The sequence below is a fragment of the Mycteria americana genome, chromosome 6 (genome assembly GCF_035582795.1).
Source record: "Mycteria americana isolate JAX WOST 10 ecotype Jacksonville Zoo and Gardens chromosome 6, USCA_MyAme_1.0, whole genome shotgun sequence".
Lineage (NCBI taxonomy): Eukaryota > Metazoa > Chordata > Aves > Ciconiiformes > Ciconiidae > Mycteria > Mycteria americana.
In genome coordinates this window covers 38,820,349-38,844,914 of record NC_134370.1, presented here as the reverse complement: position 1 = coordinate 38,844,914, position 24,566 = coordinate 38,820,349, and the positions used below count along the sequence as shown (strand labels likewise).

General features: G+C 54.5%; 1 protein-coding gene across 6 annotated transcripts in view; it reads left to right on the top strand.

Moving 5' to 3' along the window:
- Positions 1–21,746, top strand: part of ADAMTS14 (ADAM metallopeptidase with thrombospondin type 1 motif 14) — a 38,795-nt gene extending 17,049 nt beyond the window's left edge. The window contains exons 5-22 of one of the 6 annotated variants that reach the window (XM_075505387.1): positions 370–453; positions 2,115–2,262; positions 7,228–7,333; positions 7,508–7,651; positions 9,522–9,654; positions 9,799–9,912; positions 11,341–11,489; positions 11,707–11,882; positions 12,711–12,844; positions 13,063–13,186; positions 13,323–13,406; positions 13,563–13,726; positions 14,419–14,584; positions 15,919–16,051; positions 16,192–16,399; positions 16,749–16,875; positions 17,322–17,432; positions 18,164–18,655. In XM_075505387.1, coding sequence (XP_075361502.1) covers positions 370–453; positions 2,115–2,262; positions 7,228–7,333; positions 7,508–7,651; positions 9,522–9,654; positions 9,799–9,912; positions 11,341–11,489; positions 11,707–11,882; positions 12,711–12,844; positions 13,063–13,186; positions 13,323–13,406; positions 13,563–13,726; positions 14,419–14,584; positions 15,919–16,051; positions 16,192–16,399; positions 16,749–16,875; positions 17,322–17,432; positions 18,164–18,519 — 2,661 coding nt within the window. In that variant the 3' untranslated portion in view covers positions 18,520–18,655. Of the gene's footprint in view, positions 1–369; positions 454–2,114; positions 2,272–7,227; positions 7,334–7,507; positions 7,652–9,521; positions 9,655–9,798; positions 9,913–11,340; positions 11,490–11,706; positions 11,883–12,710; positions 12,845–13,062; positions 13,187–13,322; positions 13,407–13,562; positions 13,727–14,418; positions 14,585–15,918; positions 16,052–16,191; positions 16,400–16,748; positions 16,876–17,321; positions 17,433–18,163 lie in introns of all 6 variants that reach the window. The other 5 variants (XM_075505386.1, XM_075505385.1, XM_075505388.1 and 2 more) reach the window with 5 other exon arrangements.
- The last annotated feature ends 2,820 nt before the right edge of the window (positions 21,747–24,566 follow it).

The following is a 24,566-nucleotide window of genomic DNA, read 5'->3' as shown; positions in this document are numbered from 1 at the left end:
CATCTGAGGAATTCATACTCTGAAGGGGGCTCATTGCGAGATGCTTGGCGGTGGACTCAGCCCCCGTGGGAAATGCAGCCCTCCTCCACTCTCTTGATGGGATGGGTGATGTCATTGACCATCTGAGCCACCCATCCTGGGGAAATTTGGCTTATTCCAGCTTGGCTTTTTGATTTTATGGTTTTTACACAGGGGAAAATAAAAAAAAAGCTGGGGGTGGGAGGAGGGAGATGAGATCTTTGCATGGGGTCTTGTGCAGTCTTGGAAAGAGGGGTAGGATGCTGAATGTGGGAGTGTGGAGGACAGGAGGAGCTTGAGAGCTGGGATGATCTTACCTTCTTCTCTGTTTTATTTCCCTCCCTTCTTCAGGTGGATGAAATTTATCACGATGAGTCCCTAGGCGTTCACATCAACATCGTGCTGGTCAGGATGATCATGGTGGGATACCGCCAGGTAAATACAGCACTCGGACATGATGAGGAGGAGATGCTATTCAGGCTGGCTCCTGCTTTTCGGCCGCTTTCCTGGCTCGAGCCCTGCCCCGTGAGGGAAGGAGGGTCGCTGAAATGCAATATAGGCGCAGCAGGCAGCTGCTGCTTCTCCCAAGGCTGGTGAGCGTGCAGCAACACCATGGCTTAGTGTCTCATCACCATAATATTTAGCACTTAGGTAAACCCCGGCTTGGAAAAATGTGCCCATTGAAGTCCAAGTGACAACTGTGCTGAGCAGGGATGAATTTGAACCCTCATCTGGCTGGTTTTTGGGGCCTGAAGGTCTGGAGAGCCCCATAACCGTCCAGCCCCAGGGCAAAGAGGGAGTCCTTGGGTAGATGGCAGGTGGCTGCGATCAGCCTTCATCTGCTTGCTCTGGGGTGTGGGAAAAACCACGAGAGGCCGTCCTCAGAAGCTCTAGGGTGGCAGCAGGTGATGAGACAAAAGTGGCTTCCTAAATTGCCAGGAGCTGGATATTAGTGTAGAGAAGACAAGGCTAGGATCTCCTGTATCCCAGCCTTGACTCAGCAGCCCTGGAAGGCTTCACTGGCTCTCCTGCAGCTCTCGGGTGGCTTGGGCACGGACAGAAAAAGCACGGGAAGGTTTCATGCAGTTTCTCAGGTTGCATTTATTTTTTAAGGCTCGTTTGAGCGCGGCAGCCGAAAGATTTTCTTTAAAACAATGTGATTTGCTATACTTATTGTGGCAAGCCCCTATCCTACATGAAGCGTTATAGGAAGGGTAATCATGACTCAACACGGTGATGTCTGTGCGTGTGGTCCACAAATAAGCCCCATTAGGTCTTGGAAAAAAGCTCTGCTTGTAACAGAAATCTGCTTGGCGGGCAGAAACCCAGTGCCTCCTAGAGACCCAGGGATGAGCCGATGTTTGAATCGAGGTGAGATCTCATCTCACCACCGTTTAGATCTGATGCTTCCTGAGTGAGTCCTCCTGTGGCTTCTTGTCTCCTACCTCGCACTTTGTAGGATAAAAGCTCTGTGGCTTCCACTTAAGGGCCAGGGGAAAGGCAATATTTCATACCTTTCTTCCCACTGTTGCAGCTCAGCAGGTACCTACCTGAGAGCATAATATTGCAAAATGCTAGTCTTGAACAAAAAAAAGATGAAGGACAAGGTGACTGCTGTAAACAGTCCTGGACACCTCCGCTTAATTCTTATTGGGGTTTCGATCTCTGTGGGTCAGGTTTTACAGGGGAACATTGCTCTGCTCATTGCTGAGCATCAGCATCTTGCGCTGTCTCAACGAGGAGCCCGTGCAGGAGCTGGGAATCCAAATCCTCTTTGCTTCCCAGCCACTCTCCTCTTTTATCTACTGCTGCCTCGAGCACTTGTGTGGCTGAAGAAGGTCATATACCCTCCTGTACCAGACCACAACCATTTGTGGGAATGATTTCCTTGCTGTTTTTAAATAAAAAAAGGTGCAAGATGCTTTGCAGATGCAAAGCGGGATGTTGTTGCTTCTAATGATGGAGAAGCACTGCTTAGGAGTCTTTCTGCCCCCAAAACTCTTGGTAGGCTCCTTCTCCCCCACTAACTTACCCATCTTTTTTTTTTTTTCCTTTTTTTTCCTTTTTTTTTTTTTTTTTTTTAATTCTTTACCCAGTCAGTCAGCCTGATAGAGCGAGGGAACCCATCTCGGAGCTTGGAGCAGGTCTGCCGCTGGGCTCACTCACAGCAGCGCTCTGACCCGGAGCACACTGAGTACCATGACCATGCTGTGTTCCTCACCAGGCAAGATTTTGGTCCCGCAGGTATGCAAGGTACTGTATTTATCTCGATCAGGTATGTGCAGTTTGCTGGGGGAAAGCCAGCGAGGGGAGAGGATTTCTTGCGAACACGGTCTGTTTCTTGGCCAGCAAGGTCCAGAAAAAGGTTATAAAAATTGGTATTTTTTTTTTAATGTGAAATAGAAGAAAGACAGAATTAATCCAGAGCATCAACCTGAATGGATAAAAAAATCAACTTTATTCATTCTGCCCCAACTTTGGTTTCATGCACCAATCCTCCCCTTGTCCCCAAGTGCCCTAAACAGTTTAAAAATAACATTAAAAAGATAGAGTACCACAGGGAGCTTCATGGGGCCAGTCAGTACTTTCTGTCCTCTGGAGGACCTTTAAAACCTGGTTTTACATGGGTTGGTTTCTTGGCCTTCTTAGAACTGGACATGGGAGCATTGAGTAAACCCTGAGCCAAAGAGGAGGTCGGAAGGAGCAATGGCAATAGTCCTCTCAGCCTCTTGGTGCAGAAGCTGTGCTGATGTGGTCTGAGAAGTTAGAGACCTAGGCAAAAAATTAACAAAATTTGCAGGAAAAGCTTCTGGCATTTCACAGCTCCATTAGAAACACGGATACTTTGGTGGCATCATGAAAAGTGACTTCTTCCAGTTCTCCTGAGCCCACTACCTCCAAATTGCCACCTCCTCCTTCCCACACTGGTGGCAAGGTCTGAATTTCCCATCAGGAGGCTCCCTTTGATGCCACGAACGTGCTGGTAATGTCACACTGATTTGTAGCAAGAGTCCTTCTGGGGTGTGTGGGAGGAAGGAGAGATGGAGAAGGAGTCCTGTCCTCGCCTTGATTACCTCCCTGAAAAGGTTATTCCTGCAGCAGGGGATGAACCACAGAAGACATCCAGCTGGAAGCCCTCTTGAACGTGCTGTTGGCCATCAAAGAGCAGAGCTTGGGTTGTGGCAACGGCCTCCCTGCTGAGCCATTGACCTCCCTTGGGCACCTTGTCCAGAGTCACATGGCAGTGTGGGTGAAATACCAGGTTTTATTTCGTTTTTCTAGACCCTTCCTGGCAAAGTGACTGTGTCCAAAGGCGTTGGTGAGAGGACCTTTTTTGGCATGTCGGCAGAAGGGGGAGACTGGCTGGGCTCCCCCTTGGTGGGAAGGAGTCGTGAGATTGATGCAGTAGCCCTGCTGTAGGGATGCTCGTTCCAGCTCCTTCCCCTTTTCCCTGTGAATCTGGCGCCCTGCTCTTCACACATGTCTGGGACAGACGTTTGCTTTCTGTGGAAGTCCCCACGGCTGCCGTGTCCTTGCCTGGCTGTGTTGCATGGCACAACGTGCGGGTGCTTCTCACCCATTGGGAACTGCCCTCTTGTTGGGCTGCTGGAATAGTAACACCTTGCTTACTCTTGCCTCTTTTCCTCAAAAAAGATGTTGGTTTAGCTCCATATCATCCCTTTTCAGCTCAGGGCTATATGCAATGAAGGACCAGACCGTGGCACCTCCAATACTTGCTCATGGCATATGTTCACTGGTGGTATCTAAGCAGCTTGCTGAGGTGATGGCAAATACCTGCTGGCTTCTTTAGCCACTGCTGCAGGATGTGTGTGCCAGTTGGGAAGCATCTGCCCTGCTCGTGTGTACCCTGAAGCTGAGCTGAAGGCAGGGGTGGTCCTGCCCCAAAGACCCTACAGCCTAGATGAACAAGGCCTTGCGGATGAAGTCCTCCAAGTTACAGGGACCTGGGAGTGGAGCCTAAATGTCAAGCCCATGCTTAGCTTGATGCCTCATAATTCCTTACAGTTGTGTGCCCTATTAGCAATGGAGACGGGGCTGAATCTGACTCGTTAACCCGCGCAGTCCTCTTAGCCCAGTCTATTTCCATGCCAGCAAGCCAACCATGCTCCCTCACCACATCCCCGCCAGACACGGCTCATACCTCCCCCTGTGTTTTGTCACCTCCCCTTGGCCGGTAAACCAGACCAGCGTCTGGTCTAGCGCGGCACTGGATGCAAGTCCTTGCAAAGTGTTGCAGTCTTGTGGCATAGCTCTTCTCTGTTGCAGGTCCAAGCCAAGCCCTGAGGAGGTTTACAAACTTCTCGGTCCTGGCAACAGCCCTGCTCATGGCATCTCTTGATGGGGATGGGAGCAGTCATGGCCAACGTGGAGAAATTTTGGAAAGCGGATGCAATTGTTGCTTTGGGAATCAAGGGAAGCTGGAAGGCGTGAAGGGGAAGGGCCAGGAGGGACAGCTGAGCTACGCTGCCCTCGCACGTGGGTTGCAAATAAACCCCTGCCCTTCAGAGAGAAATGCATCTTGGCAGTGGACAGATGGGTTGTAAATTATTAATTGCTGCTGCTGAAGCCCTGTCTAAACCAGAAGAGAGTGCCATGTTCCACTGCAGCGGGCAGGCACGGAGGGCTTTCTGGCCCAGGCTGAAGGATGCTTTTGCTTAGATTTAATTTGTTGCCCTGTAGTCACGCACGGTTGGCCTTTGAGCAGGCTGGTGGTCCATGTAGAAGGTCAGAGAGGCTGAAAGCAGGTAGGAAATGTCCATAGAGGAGAATAAAGTGCATTTGGAGGAAGCAAGAGACTGGCTGGTGTCTTGCCGGTATGGTGAGGACATGCCACTTCTCCTATGTATGTGTCTGCAGGCTAATCTAGTCTTTACCAATTAAGTATTTTCCAGGTAGTTACTTCTCACCATTGTTCTCCTGTGGAGAACCCTTCAGTTCTCACTGGGGTCTTAATTATGGGACCAGTGTCTGCCTTCCAGAGCATCCACCTTTTCATACTCCTTTGTCCCATGTCCCGTCCAGACATCCAGAGCCTCTTTGGTTGGGAATGTGTCCCATTTTCATCTTAGACAAAATATATTTGCTCTCCCCTTGTACAGAAAACTTTCCACATCTTTGCCCTTTCTTGTGAAAAGTTTCATAGGGGGTGTGGGGGGGAATCTTTTAAAGTGATTTATCTGGGATTTGACTCATTACTGTATGGTTAAACCCAATTGTCTGATTCTCTCTCTCAAGCTCTTAGTTTGGCCTGTTACTTTTTGCTTTCCTTTTGACTGCAGTGCCCATTGAGCATGTCATTTCTCCTCTCTCTTTCTTGGGGTGTTTTAGTTTATTTGTTCATTGGAGTAAGTCTTGTTGCCCACTTGAATGTGGGGAAGATGAAAAACAAATGCTTCCCCCAGTAAATAAAACCCTGAGTGTATTTGTAAACTCTGAGTGTATTTATAAATAAAACCCCGAGAAGATCCTTGTCATTGCGGAGGTTTCTCTGAGGTTATGTGATCCTTTGCAGGCAGACGCGAACTCGCTCTGCATGCAATGAGAATCAGGGGCTTTTTGCTTGGCAGCTTGGGTTCACCTGACTTCTCCTTCACTTGGAGCACAGGCAAAAATGCATCCATTGCTTCCCACGAAATACCATGTGAGTGAGCCCTTCAAAGGTTTGTGTCTGGGCTTGTTTTGAAAAATTAAATTATCATGATGAGAGAAGTATCCTTTAGAAGTTCCAGTGCAGGTGGACACCCTGCAAAGTCTCCACTCAGCTGATAAATAGCAATATTGAGGGAAACGCTTGCCCCACACCCCCTTGGTTTTGCCTTCTGCCTGGGGTGATGGTAACTTCGGGGCATCTGACAGTGCAGCAGCAACCCATTCCTTGTCCTGTCAGGCATCTGATGCGCTTTGTGCCACCACAGAGTCAATTACTGTTGACTTTAGGGCAGAACTGTAGGAAACCTTTTCTTTTTTGCTTTAATCTCTTGTCCTTGGCCAGCTGCATGGTGCCGGGACCCACCTGCTCGTTCAGCTTAGGAAGGGAGCTGAGTGCAATTGCATCTTTCCTCTCCACCCTCTTCCAGGACAACTAGTCACAAGTTGTTCCCCAGGCGCTGGATTGGTGTGAGCAAGTGGCCCATGAGTACGGTGGCACGTTGGCTCCGTGGACCCCATTTTTTGGCTGGGGTGTGTGCAGGAGGGCAGGTGTAGGGGTGTGCATCCACCCTCAGCTCATCGACACCCCTTTCCTGCTGCAGCTCAGCTTCCCTCTCGGTTCATTGAGCTTTCCTCTTGGAGCATCCCTGTCCCCAGGGCAGAGTTATCCAGCATGATCCTGCCCTGCTTTTGCCTCTTTAAGTCCTTCCTTCACTGACTTCCTTTCCCTTGATGCCAAAAAGGGTCAGTCTTTTAAAAAATATATATATTTAAAAAAATTTGGAAAGTAAATTCTGGAAGGTGCCAAGGAATTAATTGAATTGGGCAGAAATGTGAGGGAAAAAAAAGGAAAATAAACCAAAATCGAGATGACGCATTGCTGAATGGGTGGGGGGAAGGCTTCCCTGCCCACGGCTGCCCCACTGCACTGCACTTGATCGAGGGCTGGGGGCTGGGGAGGTGCATGGTCCTCCCCGGCTCTGTCTGGCGGGGAGTACCCCTGTGCCTGGGGCTGGTGCGGGTGCATGTGTGGGTGCATGGCAGGGGTCCCCCATAGCCTGCGGCGAGCGAGGCTGTATTTTTGGTGGGGCTCTGGGGGACACCTCACACCTTTCGTTCTCTCTTCCTTTCTTCTTTATTTTTTTAATAAAGAATGTGGGGGATGCCATTTCTGGGCTGGGAGGCGGTGGTCACTGACACCGATAAAGCACCCATGGGTCCCTTTGCTGCCCTCTCGCTGGCCCAGGCGCGTTGGCACGAGGGCAGAGGGATGGTAGCGAGCCTCGGCGTAACCTCAGCCTGCTTTTGGCACTGGCAGCTGGGATGGTTGTACTGGTGAGCAAGTCCCTGGGCTACCGTCCAAGTGACCTGGGCAGCTCCTCCTCCTCAGTGCCTTCCTCTTCATTTTCTCCTCCTGTTGCAGTGAAGCCAGGCTGCGGGTTTGGTTTTTTTTTTATTTTTTATTTTTCATTTTTCCCCCTCTCTCAAAGGTTTTCTGTCTCCTCTCTTCCTTTCTCCTTCCCTTCTCTCTTGCCCCAGGCTATGCGCCGGTGACAGGGATGTGCCACCCGCTGCGCAGCTGCACCCTCAACCACGAAGATGGCTTCTCTTCGGCATTCGTCGTCGCCCACGAGACCGGCCACGTGTGAGTCATGGGGACAGAGCTGGCTGTCCCCTTCGGCAGGAGGACAAGCGTGGTGGTGCCCCTTTCTTTGCAAAAGGGACTTTCTGCTGGTGCAGGCGTGCTCACCACCGCAGCATGAATGGGCTGGTGTAAATCCCCCGGGGAACCTGACTTTACACTGGCTTTTCCCACCAGGTTAGGCATGGAGCACGATGGCCAGGGCAACCGCTGTGCCGATGAGACTAGCATGGGGAGCATCATGGCGCCGCTGGTCCAGGCCGCCTTCCACCGCTACCACTGGTCCCGCTGCAGCAAGCAGGAGCTCAACCGCTACATTCAGTAAGTCAATTTTAACCGGGATGAGATGTTCTCCCTTCGGATGGTGTGACTGCCTGCATTTTGCACCCAGCAGCTCCTGCGTGCAGCAAGCAGTGGACAGGTCCCCATTGTTGGGATTGCTTGTTTTGACCAGAACAGCAAAAACAGGTGCTTGGGAGGTTATTTTCCCTTTTTCTTCTACTAACAGCTTTGGTTCCTTGCATGAGTCTGAACTGTTTTTTTTGGGCTGTGGAGGCTGGAGACAAATAGGAGCCTGATAAAAGCTGGAGATGTCAACAGAGCAATAGTTTGTAGAAGATCTCTGCTAGTGGAGCCCAGATCCAGATCTCAAATATTTTTTGCCATTTGCTTTAGGCAGCCTGTGTGGTTTATCATTTAGTCTATAAAAATGTTGTGTGCTGCATTAAAAAAAGGTGTAGAAACGGGCCAGCAGCTTTCTGTGCGTTGAGGCCAAGAAGAGTCGCAGGAAAGCGGGTGGCAGTGGTGGTACCCACTGGTGCCGGGGTGCTCTGTCCCCTAGGGAGCTGCAGGCAGGGGAGGGATGCTTGTCTTTGGGGGGCTCTGCTGTGGCAGGTTGACCCTGGCTGGATGCCAGGTGCCCACCAAAGCCGCTCTGTCACTCCCCTCCTCAGCTGCGCAGGGGAGAGAAAATATAACGAAAGGCTTGTGGGTCGAGATAAGGACAGGGAGAGATCACTCACCAATTACTGTCATGGGCAAAACAGACTCGACTTGGGGAAATAGTTTCATTTATTGCCAATCAAATTAGAATAGGATAATGAGAAATAAAACCTAAATCTTAAAAACACCATTCCCCCACCCCTCCCTTCTTCCCGGGCTCAACTTCATTCCCAAATTCTCTACCTCCTCCCCCCGAGCAGTGCAGAGGGATGGGGAATGGGGGTTGCAGTCAGTCCATCACACGTTGTCTCTGCCGCTCCTCCCTCAGGGGAGGACTCCTCACACTCTTCCCCTGCTCCAGCGTGGGGTCCCTCCCACGGGAGACAGTTCTCCACGAACTTGTCCAACATGAGTCCTTCCCACGGGCTGCAGTTCTTCACAAACTGCTCCAGCGTGGGTCCCTTCCGTGGGGTGCAGCCCTTCAGGAACAGACTGCTCCAGCATGGGTCCCCCATAGGGTCACCACAAGTCCTGCCAGCAAATCTGCTCCTCTTTCCACGGGTCCACAGGTCCTGCCAGGAGCCTGCGCCAGCACGGGCTTCCCATGAGGTCACAGCCTCCTTTGAGCATCCACCTGCTCCAGCGTGGGGTCCTCCATGGGCTGCAGGTGGATATCTGCTCCACCGTGGACCTCCATGGGCTGCAGGGGGACAGCCTGCTTCACCATGGTCTTCACCACAGGCTGCAGGGGAATCTCTGCTCCGGCGCCTGGAGCACCTCCTGCCCCGCCTTCTTCACTGACCTTGGTGTCTGCAGAGTTGTTCCTCTCACTCCTCTCTCCAGCTGCTGTTGCTGTTGCGCAGCAACTTTTTCCCTTTCTTAAATATGTTATCCCGGAGGCACTACCACCGTCGCTGATGGGCTCAGCCTTGGCCAGCAGCGGGTCCGTCTTGGAGCCGGCTGGCACTGGCTCGATCGGACATGGGGGAAGCTCCTAGCAGCTTCTCACAGAAGCCACCCCTGCAGGCCCCCCTGCTACCAAAACCTTGCCAAGCAAACCCAATACATCCGTGCAGTTGCTTTTTGCTGAAAGCATGTTTTCCAGCGGTGGGTAGTTAGCGTCAGCGCCAAGAGAATTCACATTTCTCCATATCTGAATCTGGAGAGAGGGCTGGAGGTGAGGGGAGGGGTGAAGGAGGGAAATCCTTTGCGTCTGACTCCACTTTGCCTCTGCCCTGCATCTCTGCAGCTCCTACGACTGCCTCCTGGATGACCCCTTTGAGCACCAGTGGCCCGTGTTACCCGAGCTGCCAGGCATTAACTACTCCATGGACGAGCAGTGCCGCTTCGACTTCGGCGTGGGCTACAAAACGTGCACGGCGGTGAGTACGGAGCCAATACAGGTTGCATGCCCGTATTGCCCCCCCCCGGACCCCCAGCCAGGCGCTGTGGGGGCGAGGAGGGGTGCCACGAGCCCGCTGGGGCTCCCTGTTGCCATCCCAGCCCAGCTCCTCTGTGCTCCTCAGTTCCGCACCTTCGACCCCTGCAAGCAGCTGTGGTGCAGCCACCCAGACAACCCCTACTTCTGCAAGACCAAGAAGGGACCACCCTTGGATGGGACCGAGTGCTCTCCAGGCAAGGTAGGGGCTGGTCCTGCCTGATCCTCCCTTGGGAGGGGACGGGGACACCCTCGAGGGCAGCGGTCGGTGGCTGCCTGGTTTTTAGCTGGCGTTACTCCTTATTTTCCCCAGTTTGTGCTCAGATGAGGTCTTTGTTTTTCTTCTGATCTGCCTGCTTCTGCAGAGAAGCAGGAATTGTTTTGTCACCTGGCAAAAGAGCGATGACATCATTGCACAGCCAACCTCATGATGTCATCAGGCTTTTACTTTAGGCTCTTTTAGCATGCCTGTTAGCACAGTATGAAGGTGTGGATACATTGGAAAAGCTGCTGGCCCATGTAGTTTTTGGGTGGTTCTTTGCCGGAGAACGGATGGGCGTAAAGTATCCAACAACTTTTGCTAAGTTTCCATGTAAGTCCCAGCAATCTAGCTGAAAATGCTGCCTCCTCGAGTGCTTGAATGACGGTTTGCCAAAAGCTTCCAAAAGGAGGCTTTTTGAATTGTGTATGGATGTGTTACACGTTGTGCTGGCACGTGGCTCCAGAGGACTGCAACATCTGGACTGGGAGGTCCTTCCTTCAGGCCCACGATGGGCACAGGCTGGGCTTTTCCCCAGGGCTGGAGTTAAACTCTGGGTCTGGGTGCCCATGGGGTGACACTGCAGCTTCATGCCAGGCGTTGCGTGCGTGCCTGGGAAGAAGCGCGGAGCTCCAGATTTCATTTACCAAAATGCCCAGCAGCCTGCTGCTGTGCTCCTTGCAAAAGTTTGGGTTCATCCCCCCTGTGCCAGCAGGGAGACATCCCCAGGGCTGATCCAGTCCTGGACCCAGGTGTAATTCAGTGCCTGCCTGAGTTATCTGCATGGGTAGGGAGAGGCAGTTTGACTGGAGAGAGAAAACCAGTCCAGGAACTCAGAAATTTGGTGTTAGGGAAAGAAAATCAAAGGGATTTGTTTTGCAGAGGGATCTTTGCATGCCCCAGGCTTGTGCCTTCAGCAGCTTTTTGCACGAGTTTTTGAGCAGGTTTATGCAGCTGCAGGCTCTTTGTACCTGATCGAAAGCATGGGTTTGTTGGGAGCCTGCCCTGCTTATCCCTGCTACTCTGCTGCATTTTCTGCTGCGAGTCCCAGCCGTGGAGCTGTGCTGGGCTCTTGGAGCAAAGCTGCGGGCTGCTTGTGCTCCTGGGTCGGTCATGAAATGATGCAGCTCGCTCGTCCCCAAACTAGCCTGGAGGGCAGGCCTGCTGTCGCATGCCCAGGGACTGTTCCTGGTCCTGCTTCCTATGGGAGGGACGTGCCTGAGGGCATGATGAAGAGCACCTTCCTCCTGTGCTTTGCAAACTGCGAGCCATTTTTGAAGTGCTGTGGGTGTAGGAGACCTCTCTTTACTGGTGCCCAGCACTTTGGAAGAGACAGGCATAGACCTCACCCCTCTTTATCCTCCCTTCCAGTGGTGCTTCAAGGGTCACTGCATCTGGAAGACATCGGAGCAACCCTACAGCCAGGATGGCAGCTGGAGCTCCTGGTCCAAGTTCAGCTCGTGCTCCAGGACCTGCGGGGGAGGCGTGCGCTCGCGCAGCCGGAGCTGCGACAACCCGCCGTATGTTTGGCCTCTGGCTCCCTCCTTTTAGCGGGGGTAAAGCTGGAAGTGGCCGAGAGCCAGAGGTTCCTTGCTCTTCCCCTTGTGCGCTCAGTCGGCAGGGATGGGGACATCTGCTCCTGCCTGGGCTGTGCCATGCATTTGGGCGCTGAGCTGCATCGCACTCGAACAGCATCCCTCCCCAGTACTCTTTTAACCCACCTGCTTTATTTTCCAGCCCAGCGTACGGTGGGCGCCACTGCCCGGGAGCCACCTACGAGTACCAAGTGTGCAACGCCGAGGAGTGCCCGGGGCCCTACCAGGATTTCCGTGCCCAGCAGTGCTCCAAGCGCAACTCCTATTACACCCACCAGAACAGCAAGCACGCCTGGCTTCCCTATGAGCATCATGACGGTGAGTGGTGACAGGTCCTAGCAAAGGAGCAGTAGCCAAATTGTCTTCCCTCCCAGAGGAAGCCATGCTGGTGGCCGTCACCGTGGGATGGGGACTGTGCCAGCTGCACAGATGTTGGGTTGTGAAAAGCTCCTGAGCTGGGAACTAGAGCGCAATAAGCCAGCATCAAGCAGCTAGGTCCTTAAAATCAATCTCTTCTGCTTGTTCTCAGGGGTCACGTAGAGAAACCCAGACATTGCTCTGGTTCCTGCTGTCTCAAAGCACAGCAGAGGTGGGCTGAGAAGATCAGCCCATCTTGAAACCTCTCCCTGTTCCTCCGTGTTAGTAAGAGGAAAGCCCCTCGTAATGGTAGCCAGAGATAAATCCGTTTGTGCTACTTTTAAAGTTTTATCTCCGCTCTCTGTGTGCTTTGGCATGCAGAAGACTTGTTTTCCTTGGAGATGGTGGGGTGACCGCGCTGTCTGCTCGCTCCCGGGGCCACAGTGCGAAGCGTGCTGCTTTGGGCTGGGATGGGAGCCAGCTCTGCCTGCCTGGCCTGGCGTTCCTCGTACGTGCAGCCAAGCGTCTTGCATTTCAGTGTCACGTAGAGCGTCCAGTCCAGTTGCTTCCTCTTAATTTCCCGAGTGTGCTGGGCAAAAGCGCAGGCTCTTGAGCAGCAAACGGACGTGGCAAAATAAGGCACATGAATAGCCTGGGCTTTGGAAACCTGGCTGTGCTCAGGGGTACAAGCTGAGATGGGTTTCTATTTTCAATCACCCTAATCTATTTCTGCAACCCCTTTTTTTTTTCTCCCCCCCTTTTTCCTCTTTACTTTTTATTTTGCTGCAGATGCTCAGAAGTGTGAGCTGATCTGCCAGTCCGAGGGAACGGGGGATGTGGTGTTCATGAATCAGGTTGTTCACGATGGTACCCGGTGCAGCTACCGAGACCCCTACAGCATCTGTGTCCGGGGCGAGTGCGTGGTGAGGAGCTGGCGGCTGCTGCACGACTGTCCCTGTCCTTTGCCTGTCCAGGAGAGAGCTTGTGCATCCCCTTGACCCACTATCCCTTGGGGACGCGTGTTTTAGCCCGGGGACCCACCCTGTGTGCAGCAAAAGGCTATGGGGATGGCGGAGCGATGGGCTGTGGGGCCGCAGGGACGTAACCCCATGCTTGTCTTCTCTTTCCCCACGGGTGACAGCACGTTGGCTGTGACAAGGAGGTCGGCTCCCTGAAGCAGGACGACAAATGCGGGGTCTGCGGAGGGGACAACTCCCACTGCCGGACGGTGAAGGGCACGCTGGCCAAGACCCCCAAGCAGCCAGGTGAGCGGGCTGGACGGGTTTGGGAGCTTGTTCGGTCAGGGTCAGCTGGATTCACATGTGGGTGTGAGCGGGTGTGTGTCTGGTTGGAGCAAATGTGCTCTTTCTCTTCCCTTCATCCTTCCTCCCTCCCTTTCAGCGGGTGTTTTGAAGATGTTTGAGATTCCGGCTGGGGCGAGGCACCTTCAGATAGAAGAGATGGAGCCGGCATCCCACAGCATTGGTGAGTATGCCGTAGTTCACCTCTCCCTTCACCTGCTACCTCTTTCTCAGCCCTATTCTGACAGTTCCCACCCAAAGGGTCTTATTTGGGTCATTCCAGTCCTTCAAAGGCAGTGACCAGAGGAAATGACGTTGAAATACCTCCTTTCTCCTCCAGCTGTTAAGAATCAAGCCACGGGTAACTTCATCCTTAACGCCAAGGGCAAAGAAGCCAAAAGCCAAGTGTTCATTGAGATGGGCTTGGAGTGGGAATACACTGTTGAACATGGCAAGGAGAGCCTGAAAACCAGCGGTCCTCTGCATGAGGCCATCAGCGTTTTGGTAAGCCTGGCTGACACATCCTCTGGGGGTGTTGGGGACGACCATCACCCAGCGGTACAGAGAGGGAAGGTGGTCTGAGATGAGATGTAGGAGGTGGTGGAAGGACTTTGGGAGTCAAAGGATGCAGGGCATGTCATTGAAACCAGGGAAATGAGCTAGCCAAAAACAAGGGGCAATGAGCTATGTGCAAGAATGGCATAAGGACGCATTGCTCGGGTGCTTGCCTTTGAGTCCCGCTGTATTTTGCTCTGTGCAACAATTGCTTATGACTCCACGTCTCAGTTATACTGGTATTTGGGGGAGTTAGGGACTGGGTTCCCTGGGCACCCAGGGAAGGGTAGGTCTGCACTCCCATCCATCCCTGTGGCCAGCGCTGGCTTTGGATGTAGACTGTGGTCCTGCAGGTCAGAGGAGAGGCCAGGGGAATGTGACCCAATGCTGGGGTTGGGATGTTTGGGCAGCGTTTTTCTCCACAGCTGGAGTGGTACGTTCCCAAAAGGTAGACTCTGTTCAGAGCCCACCTAATCACGTTGGAGGTAGTGACGGCGTTTGTTTCTCCTACTCTTGTGTGTACCATACCATGTGGTCATTGTTCACTTCTTTTTTCTTTGGCCTCCTCTTCCCTTCCCTCTCCCATGGCATCCCTCCTTCCTCTCCTTCCCCCTCTCCGATTGTCCTCTCTCTGCCTGCAGGTCATCCCTCAGGAGGAGGAGGCGAGGAGCAGCCTGATGTATCGGTACATCATCCACGAAGACCTGCTGCCCATGATCGGAAACAACAATGTCCTGCTTGAGGAGATGGATTCCTATGAGTGGGCCCTCAAGAGCTGGTCTCAGTGCTCCAAGGCTTGCGGAGGAGGTAACTTTCCCTTCGTAGCAGCCTACAGCGTGTGCTTGGGAGGATGCTTGGGTATGTTAGGCAGTGCATGAGCCCTTTGGGGCATCTCTGGCTTGGAAACATGCAGATACTGTTTTAAAGTGTTTCTCCTCAAGATCACACACGGCAAAGCTTTAGATCTAGTACTGCTTGGAGGCCTGGCTTTCTTCTCCAAATCCATACCCATGTTCTTTGCATCTCTGTAATTTGAGGGATCTACCACATGGGAACATGAGTGTTAAAAACCATTATTGCAGAGCAGTTTAGGTGAGTATTTTAGCCAGGTTTCTTATGAAAACAGGCTTATGTGATCATGTGTGCATACCTTTGTCTGTCTATCCATGTATCTGCTATGAGTTTTTAATTTGTTGGCTGTTTTTAGCCCAGTTTGAGCCAAGGAGTAGTGATTTTGCAGATGACTGCTCCTAAAGCTTGCATGGAAATAGGTGTGGACACACCGGGAGGTGCTGTGATGGAGGGCAGGTAGCACACGTGAGCTCCTGGCAGAGTTATTGCTGGATTTTTCCCTCTGGGAGGAAGCACGTGTGCCTGCATGCTGGTGTCAGGGGTTTGCTGATGAAAGCCTTGCCTTGATATGTCCAGTGGGGTCTGACTTGAAAACTGGCCCTGCTCTGAGCAGGTGCTGGACCAGAGACCTCCAAGGTCACTTCCAACCTACCTGACCCTCAAATGATGGAGAAGACCTCGTGCTTTCACCTTGCGCCGTCCAGCTCGCAGCAGGAAGATTTTAGGACTTGCAGAGCTGGAAAGCGAGCTCTCGCTGGCTCCCCGGACCTTGCTGCAGCAGGGCTCCTGGCAGGGCGGCAGGCAGGTCATGGTTGAGGCTGGCTTAGCCCCAGTCTGGTCTGCTCCCAAGCAAGCACAGCTTATTTGGCACATTATAGCAGAGCTTTGGCTGGGCTTGTGATGTGCTGCTCTTTAACCCCCATCTGGAGAAATAAAGCCAAATCTGTAGCTCGCTAAGTGCTTGTGGCTGTGTCTCCCCCAGGAACCTCTGATGTCTTGACCTGGGTTTTTGGGAGAGCAGCTTGTGGGAGGGAGGGGGGAAGGCCGAGTCTGCTTCGTCCCGCTCTGCGTGTGCCCACGGCAGCCTGGGTGACCCCAGAAGGCTGGGGGGGTCTGGCACCCACACGAGCATCCTCTGCAAGCCTGGGTGAAGCACCGCTTGGGTCCCACCTGAGCGGTGACATCTGAGAGCACGCGTCCCAGCAGGGATGCAGGAGGGGAATGGGCGGGGAGCCGGTGGGACCCCCACAGCCATTGCCTCACCACCCATGCTCTGCCCCCCCCCCCAGGCATACAGTACACCAAGTACGGCTGCCGGCGGAAAAGCGACAACCGGATGGTGCATAGAAACTTCTGCGACAACGGCAAGAAGCCGAAGCCGATCCGGCGGCGCTGTAACCTGCAGGAGTGCTCCCAGCCAGTGTAAGTCCTCCCCGGCCGGCCTGAGGTGCTCTCATCCCCTCTGGGGGGGTATCTGGGGCTGCGTTCGGAGCGTGCCGGCTGCTTCCCAGCACGGGCATCGCCTCTAACGCCTTCGCCGTGTCCGTCTTCCCCCCCGGCAGCTGGGTGGCCGAAGAGTGGGGCGCCTGCAGCAAGTCCTGCGGCAAGCTGGGGGTGCAGGCGCGGGCGGTGCAGTGCGTGCAGCGCCTGCAGGACGGCACCAACCGCTCCCTGCACACCAAGTACTGCCCCGGGCAGCGGCCCGAGACGCGCCGGCCCTGCAGCCGCCTGCCCTGCCCTGCACAGTGGAGGACAGGCGCCTGGTCGGAGGTGAGCTGGGGCGGGAGGAAGCCCCCCGGCTGCATGGCGGTGTCTGGCGGAGGGGCATAGGGGCTGGATGTGAAGGCCAGGTGCTTATAGAGCAGGCTGATCTCATAGGGATGGAGATAAGAGTACAAGAGCCAGCGATGTTTTCACTGAGGTTTGTGGGGAAACAAAATTAGGGACCGGCATCCTGGTGGAGAAAGGGATGGGGTTGCTGGAGAGGGGGGAGGAAAAGCCCTTATTAGAAAGCAATATCCACCCAAGGCGTTGTCATCTGCAAATACTCCTCCGGGGTGGCTGTCGGGGTGTGCCGGCTCCCCCTCTCCATCACCGACGTCTGTCTGTCTGGGCACAGTGCTCGGCGAGCTGCGGGGAAGGTGTCCAGCAGCGGCAGGTGGTTTGCAAAGGCAGCGAGAGCGGCGGGCGCTGCGAGGGCGACAAGCCGGAGACCGTCCAGAGCTGCCATGTGGCCCTCTGCCCGGGTGAGAGGAGGAGGAGGTGGTGGCACCTGGGGGGGACACGCTGGCAGGGACCAACCCTCTTGCATGCCTCCAGCCCATCTCGGCTTCAGGGGGATGCCAGCAAAGCAGGTCGTGTTGAACGTCCCTGATGCTGGCAGAGAAAGGGTTAAATGCCAGCCAAAATACTGCGCTTTCCTGATCTTGGCCCTGATATTTGCTGTAGACGGCTTTGGGTTTTCTGGCAGTTGGGGGATGCGATGAGCTGAGGGTATGATGGAGATGGGCATCCTGGAGTTTGTCTTGGGGCTTTTTTGGGTGGCTTAAGTGCTGGGCCAACCGGGTGCTCCCCAAGGGACCTCGTTTTTAAGGAGATGCCTTAAAACAAAAAAATCCCCCACCAAAACCCCCTCCTAAGGTGTGCCCCCAACCTCCCTTGGTGGCTGGGCATCGTGGCACTCTCTCCGCAGGGAAGCTCTCCAGCATCACCGCCAGCACCGACACCGGTGACCACAGCACGCCCAAGGGGCAGCAGGTGCCCCAGGATGGGGCCAAAAACCCCGTTAGCAAGATCTCCTCCAGTAAGTATCCCTGCTCGGGTAAGGACGGCGCTTCCCAGGATAACCCTCCCGAGGGCTTCTGCAGCTCCCTGTGGGAACCACGGGCAGCTGGGAGGGAGGACGAACATCCAGCAGCGGTTTTGCAGGGTTGTACCCTCTGCTGCTGCTTGCTGCTGCTTGCTGGCACTGCAAAGCCTGCTGCTCGGTTGCCATCTGGTGGAGTCTGGGATCTTGCAGTTGCCACTGCCTTTGGCTGGGCACCGTGTTGCACTCCTTTTGACTCCTGGATTTTATGCCATTGAGGCGTAAGTTCCTTTTACTTTTTAAAAAGGCGTTAGTTCCTTTTTACTGTGAACTTTTTTCAGCCTCCCGTGTTTACCCAAGCAGGGAGATGGCTTCTGGCTTTTGCCCCTTGCTCCAAGCAAGGGGTTACTTAGGGTGCTTCGTACCTGGGGCAAGCTGCATCACGATCTGATTTAAGATGCTGGTTCGGAGCATCCCTTGCTCTCTGTTTTTTCTCTGGTGCACAGAAACTTCGAGCGGTTTGGCTTTGTTTTCCAACTCCCTCACCCCCCTTCCCATACAAACATTGCCAAAATTGCTGCCCTGGGGCAGAGAGCAATCATTGGTTTGGTAGCACCCTGCAAGGGGGCTGCCCCACATCCTTTGGGACCATCGGGAAGGTGCAGGGGTGGGAGCCTAATGCCGCCCTCGTCCTTTGCACTGTCTGACACTGCTCTGTCCCTGCCTAGGGGAGCCTTGCCTCGGGGACAAGTCCATCTTCTGCCAGATGGAGGTCCTGGCCCGCTACTGCTCCATCCCCGGCTACAACAAGCTCTGCTGTGAATCCTGTGGCAAGAAAGCCTCCTCTGCCACCGGCTCGCCCCCCACCACCGGCCCCAGCGCTCCCTCGGGGACCGCCGCTCCCAGCCCCGCTCTGCCACTCTCCCCCCGCCCTACTGCCCCTGCCCAGGGCGAATCTGGTGGGGACCCCACCCCGGCTCCTCGGGCCGGGCCAGCTGGTGACAGAGGGATGCCCGGCAGCGATGCTTTCCCCGGGGGGCTGCCAGCCCCGAGTGAGCCGGGCAGGGGCCAGGCAGCCAGGTAACCCGCTCGGGATCACCTCGCCGTGGGGCAGGGGAAGCCTTTTGCCTCCCTCCCTCTCCTCCTCCCTCTCTTTTTCTCTCTCTCCCCACTTCCAGCGATGGTTTTCACGGGTGGTGCTGCCGGTTTTGAGCCACAACCTGGCTCACCCAGAAATTCCTGGGAAAACCACCTTTTTCTTATGATCCTCCCCGCCCTCCCAGCTGTGGCATGATTTTTTTTGACAGTGCCACGGAAAAAAGGTGAAAAGGAGCAAAAAAAAAAAAGCAACAGCGGCTTGGCTGCAGGAAACCCATGATGGGCCGCTTCCTTCCAAGGTGCTAAAAAGATTTGGGGGGGGCTTTAATGTTGCTTTTTCCTTCCCCCTGCCCCAAGCAGCAACACAAGATGTGCTGGAGAGGAGGGTCCTGGCTCGTTGGTTCAGCCCCGGTGCTTGGAGCTTGGGGGTAGCAATGGGAGGATGCTGGGAAGCTGGGGGGGGCAAGCAACCAGAGGGAGGTGGTGAGGTGGGGGGGGAAATGTTGGGAAATACCCTAACTGCTGCCCTGGGCTGTCCCCGTTGGGGTAGAGAGTTTGGGAAACATGTCTGGGGCAAGATGGAGCGTGAAAACCATAGACCAGCTTCTGTCCTGCATTGTAGGATAGGCAGGAGATGGTCCCAGCAACTCGAACATGAGCAATAAGAACAAGGTCAAAGATCAAAAATACGTGTAAAAAATGCCGGTCACCTGGCGGTGGCTTTTTAACCAATACTGCCCTTAGCCAGCCTGGAGCTGATACTGATGCCCAGCCTGCCCAGGACCACCAGCCTGATCCCTGTACCCTTGTACCCAGTGCCTGTGGGGCATCAAAATGGGGATGACTGGGAAGCTGGGAGTGGATTTTAGGGGCAGTTGCAAAGAAAGGACAGAGGAAGATTAGTCTGTGTCTTTTTTGTCGCATGGGAGGGCGTGAAAGGGGGGTGATTAACACCGTTAAAAAATATTGTGCCAAGTACTCAACATATGCACAGCACTTTAGGAGCCTAGGGCTGCGTGCAGCTTGCTTGGTATCAGGCCAGCTCCAGGCACAGGATCTGCCTGGAGGAGTTACAGTCCTCAAAACCTCCCCAAAGCGGGGTCAGGTGGCCTGCTGTGTCCCCAAGGGGTGTCCCTAAGGGGGCTGCCATGGTTTCGGTGCTTAGGGGTGTGCAGCCTCCCAACTGAGGGCATCCAGCACCTCCAGGTGCAGTGGCAGGGGGAAGGCGGGCTCCCGTGGGGGATGAGTGCTGGTAGGGATGAGGTTTTGGGGCCAGAGAGGAAGAGTCCGAGGAAGGCAAGGCTTGATGGATAGACCAGTTTGGCATTGCATTGCGGGATTTCTCGGGAGCGCGTGCATGGCGTGGGTGCATCCGCTGGCCCCGATGGTGCTGCTTCCCTGGCCATCTGAGGAGCAGGACGGGGCATCTCTAGGGGCAGTGTTTGGTAAGATCTTCAGCTGTCCAGGGCTTGCTGGCGAGGCAGCTGGGGGTGCTCGGCATGCACCAGGAGCCCGTGGGTTTTAGGGCATGCTGGTGTTTGAGCCTGGTGCTTTCAGTGCTGTCGGTGCAGGGGTGGAGCGCTGCATCGATAGCACTCGTGTGGCCACAAGAAACTTGAGGTCGGGGCATCTCAGAGGAGCTCATGTCAGTGTGCAGGCTCCCCTCAGCCTTTGCTAGTCTGGCATGGCTTGCAGCAGCGGAGAGGTTGAGGTACAGGCTTTAATTGAAATGGAGACCTCTGTGTGTTCCTGATGTTTTAAGCATCGGACTCCCTCTGCAACGCTCCCCTGGAGTTACCCAATGGTACAAAAAAGGCTGAAGAGCTGTTAAGATGGCAGCTTGTGCACCCTTCTGCCCCTGGATCGCCTCTGAGTCAGGGCTGGATGAGCATTTATTTAACTGCTCTTAAAAGCACCCGAGGCTGGAGGTCCCTGCCTCCCAGGTGCTGCCCTTTGGCATTAAGTGGGCTTCATGAAAGATGGAACAAAGCCACACGTCTGTCTGAGCCAAGCAACTGGCACACCTCATGGGAGCGGACAGACGGAGGGATGCCTACAAAATGCTGCAGTGGGGTGCCCAGGTCCAGGGCGTGCGGGTATTGGTACCCACAGGATTGATGAGATGCTGGGGGTGTACCAGGGTGGGATTCATCCCTCGGACTGCTGACACCACCGCCATGCCTCTTGCCAGCGTATCCACCAGCACTGCCCTCTGTGGGAGTGCCAGCATTTATTTATTGTGCCAAAGATAACGCTTCGTTTACTCTTCAAGGAGCATCTCTGCCCGGCGGCACGGGGCGGGAGGGCTGGTGCCAGTTCCGGCTGTGCCGCAGCCCTCTGCTGCTGCTGGGATAGCCCTGGGCTGGCTTGGGGCAGGACTGAGCTTGCTTCGCCTTTCCCTGCCCGAAGCAAGGTTTTCTCGAGTGTTCAGCCCCCTGTCCCATAGCCTTGGAGGCACTGAATAAAAACAAAACCTTCCCCCCCCTCAAAAATGGGCTCTAATATCTCCAGGGCTCAGTATAAGTGCGTGCGTGCGTGCATGCTCACTCCTTCCTCCCAGATTCTCAGCTGCACCCCTCCCTTCAGTGCTGCCCTGGGCATTAATGCTTTATTGCATTGGGAATATTTGCAGTGGTTCCTTGCTATACCTCAGAGGAGAGCTGTGGCTCAGGACTGGGCCAGCCCCCTTGCACCCCGCAGCCAGGGTCCCTGGGGGGGCTTCGGGGCAAGGCGGCTGTGCTGCAGGTGCTAACCCCCACCTCCTGCCGAGAGAGGTGGGTGCGATTATTTAAAGCAGGGTGCGATAACCCCCCCACCACCACCACCCCGCGTGGATGTTCTGGGGTGGTGATGCTGCAGGGCCGGGACCTAGCACTGGGGTATTTATTCCACGCAAGAAGCGCCTCGGGCAGGCTGAGGTTGGGTCGCTTCTCACAGTACAGATGCCACGGTGCATGGAAAGCTGCGGTGTGGGGATGTAGCGATGCAATGTCGCAGCTCCCAGCAGGGATTTGGTCCTGTCTCCGGGAGGAGAGGGTGCGTCTGGTCCCCCGTGCCCTCCTGGGCCGGGCGGATGCACAAAATCATTCCTGTGATATAACCTTGTCCAGTGTTACGATGATGTATAAAGTTTTGTACATACGAGATTCAGAGCTTTTTAACTTTTAATATTTATTAATTCTGTTGGGTTCTCTTTTTTTTTCTTTTTTTTTTTTTTTGAACTCTAACATAATGTAAAAAAAAAAATTACACATCAAAATCTCTTTCTCTTGACTTATTTGGGGGATGAGTGTGTGAGTGTGACCTGTCTGTGGTTGTTGAAATGGATTTCACACGGCAAGCCACCACCTCTTTATTTCAACCTAGCTGCTCCTCCCCCCCCTTAAATAAGACAAATACTCAGCAAAACCCACGCATGTATAAATTACAAGCACCATGTATAAATTACAAGCACCTTGCAATGGCTGTAGTAACATTTCATGACACCCAGCTGCTCAGCCTTACTCTTGCAAGGCTTGTTTCTAGCTGCGGTTGGCAGCAGCTTTATGGCACAACGTGCTCGTTTCCAGGGTGCAGAATAATGCCGGGATCACTGGACCGGCCATCCCTGCTGCTGCAAAGGGCTGTGGGTGTGGGGTGACTGGTCATCTCCCAGGGATCCTCCTAGGACAAAGCCCACTGGGGGGTTTATCATGCTGCAGGTCTGCAGTGACAAGCTCCCTGGATGCACGGTCCCCAAGGGCGTGATGCTGCGTTACGGGGTCGCGGGGCTGAGTCCGACCCTGCTGCTGCCTCTCTCCATTAGCTGCTTTCTCACTTGCCTTGCCATCCCCTTTCACGTTGCAGTACCCCAAGTCAATAGAACTGATGGTGAAAAACGCATTTCTGACTGCCTGGGACGTGGCTTTAGTGCCATACACCTGTTCTGGCTGTGCCTGCCACTGTTGGCATAGCAGGAGAAAAAAAAAAACCTATATCTATATACATATATACACACACATAAATATATAGCTTGGCCATTCCAAAATAAATAAAGATCTGTTGCCAGTTCAGGCCAAGGAGAGCCCCTGAGCTTGCACTGACAACTGATGCCATGGTCACGTAATAAATAAAGAGCGACGAAACCAGGGCAGGGCTGAAGCTGCAGAATAAATGGCACTGTGGGCAGCGATGCCCGACGTCGGGGTGCGTTTCGGCAGCCACCCCCTTCCCCTGTGCACGGCGGGGAGGAGCGATGCCAAACACCAGCTACCATTGCTGCTCATGGGCGAGGTTTGGGCAAGGGTTTTTAGGCAACCCCTAATGCAAGGCTTGGTTCTGTCTTGGTCGCCCAGCTTGCGCATGCTCCACTCCATCCCTGAAGCAGAAGCACGGTGCCGGGTGCAGGGTGTCCTCTATGCTTGGGGTTGCTCGGTGGGTGCATGCCTCACCCCATCGCTGGTGGCCACAGCTCCTCGGCCGCAGCAGCAAAGAGCAGGGGCAGGAGCGGGTCTCCAGCTCAGGCTGCGTCCCTCATGCTTGGGCAGAGCCCGTCCTCCCGCAGCTCAGGGGCACGTGGCAGCAGAGAGATGCCGGCAGAGGTGCTTGATGAAGTCTCCTTGGGACTGCGGCAGGACGTGGTTAACGACAGACGCGGGGATCCAGCCCTTCCGGAGAGAAAACACCCCCAATTTGCTTCTGCAGGGTCAAAGAGAGTTGGGGGTGCCCATCCTGGGGAGGAAGGTGCATTTGCCTGCCAGGATGCATACCCCTTGCTGTCCCACCCCAAGTAACACAGTGGCACTTGCCTTCAGGTCCATGCTGAGGAGCCAGGTGAAGCGGGTACGGCTGGGGTCCCCCGCCAGCGGCTGCAGGACGATGCAGCTCAGCCGGGACTCGGCCCTGCGGTGGGCAAGGGAGTGGGCAGTTAGGGTCCCCCCATGGGGAAAAAATGGGGTAAGGAGATCCCCGAGCAAACACAACAGGGAGGTAGCTCTTGGCGTGCCTCCCTTGCCATGCCCGGTGCAAACGTTGATGGCTGCAGTGGTGGTCTCCCCCCACAGGGAAATGATACCCCACGATGGTCACTTTGGGGGGGCTGTACCTGATGCACCCTTCCTGCAAGGGCAGCAGCTCGACGTGGGTGGTGGTTCCCACCAGGTAGACGGCTGTCTCTCTCCTCACGCAGTGCCGCACGCTGACGAAGTCCCGCTGGCCCACCAGGTTGCCCGGGCTGGGAGCGGTGACTTCGTGCGTCACCAGCGTGTCTGTCCCAACGCGCTGCAGCACCTACCAGAGCAAGGAGCGCCACAGGGATTAGGCTCCTTGTGGCTGCCCCTCCAGGGACATCCCCGTCACCCCCTTACTCCTGCCCAGGGGACATTAAGCCACCTTGGGGACAGCAGTGTGGGGTGGCAGCATGAGCAGAAGCAGCAGCAAGGTGGGAGCTTGGGGCTGGCACCTGGTGATAATTAAATCCTAATCCCTGGCAGGCTATTAAGGGGGAAAGTGGGTGATTTTTGCAGTCTTTTTTATCTGGGATGGGACTCTCTCTATGCTATGTCTTTTTCTGAAGGGACAGGGAAGTGGTAGCAATAAATAAGCAGAGGCTGGGTAGCATCTGAGCCAGCCCAGGTGAGCTAGGGGAGGCTTTCTGAGGCTGGCAGCTTGCTTAGGGATATGCTGTGATTTGGGAGCTGAGAAATAAGGCAAATACTCAAAAGAAGCCTAAGATAACACATAAGCTTCCTGTGGGTGCCCCTCGCAGCGTAATATGTTTGGTTTGGCCTCTTTTTTTGAGCTGTCTGATTCCCTTGAACAGCTTCTCCCCTGACATTAAAGTCTGAGCAATGTCAGAGTCCCTCAGCGTGGAAAAGCCTCTGCGAGCCGGCACCGTGTGGAAGAGAGAGCTTGGAAACAACACGTTTCTCAATGCCTCACTGGTAAAGCACATCTTCTCTCCCTGGGGTGATATGCTGCTCTTGCAGGAGCGTGGAATTAGCTTTAATCCTTCAGCCATCTTAAAAGCCTCGATAAATATGATTTTTTTGGATG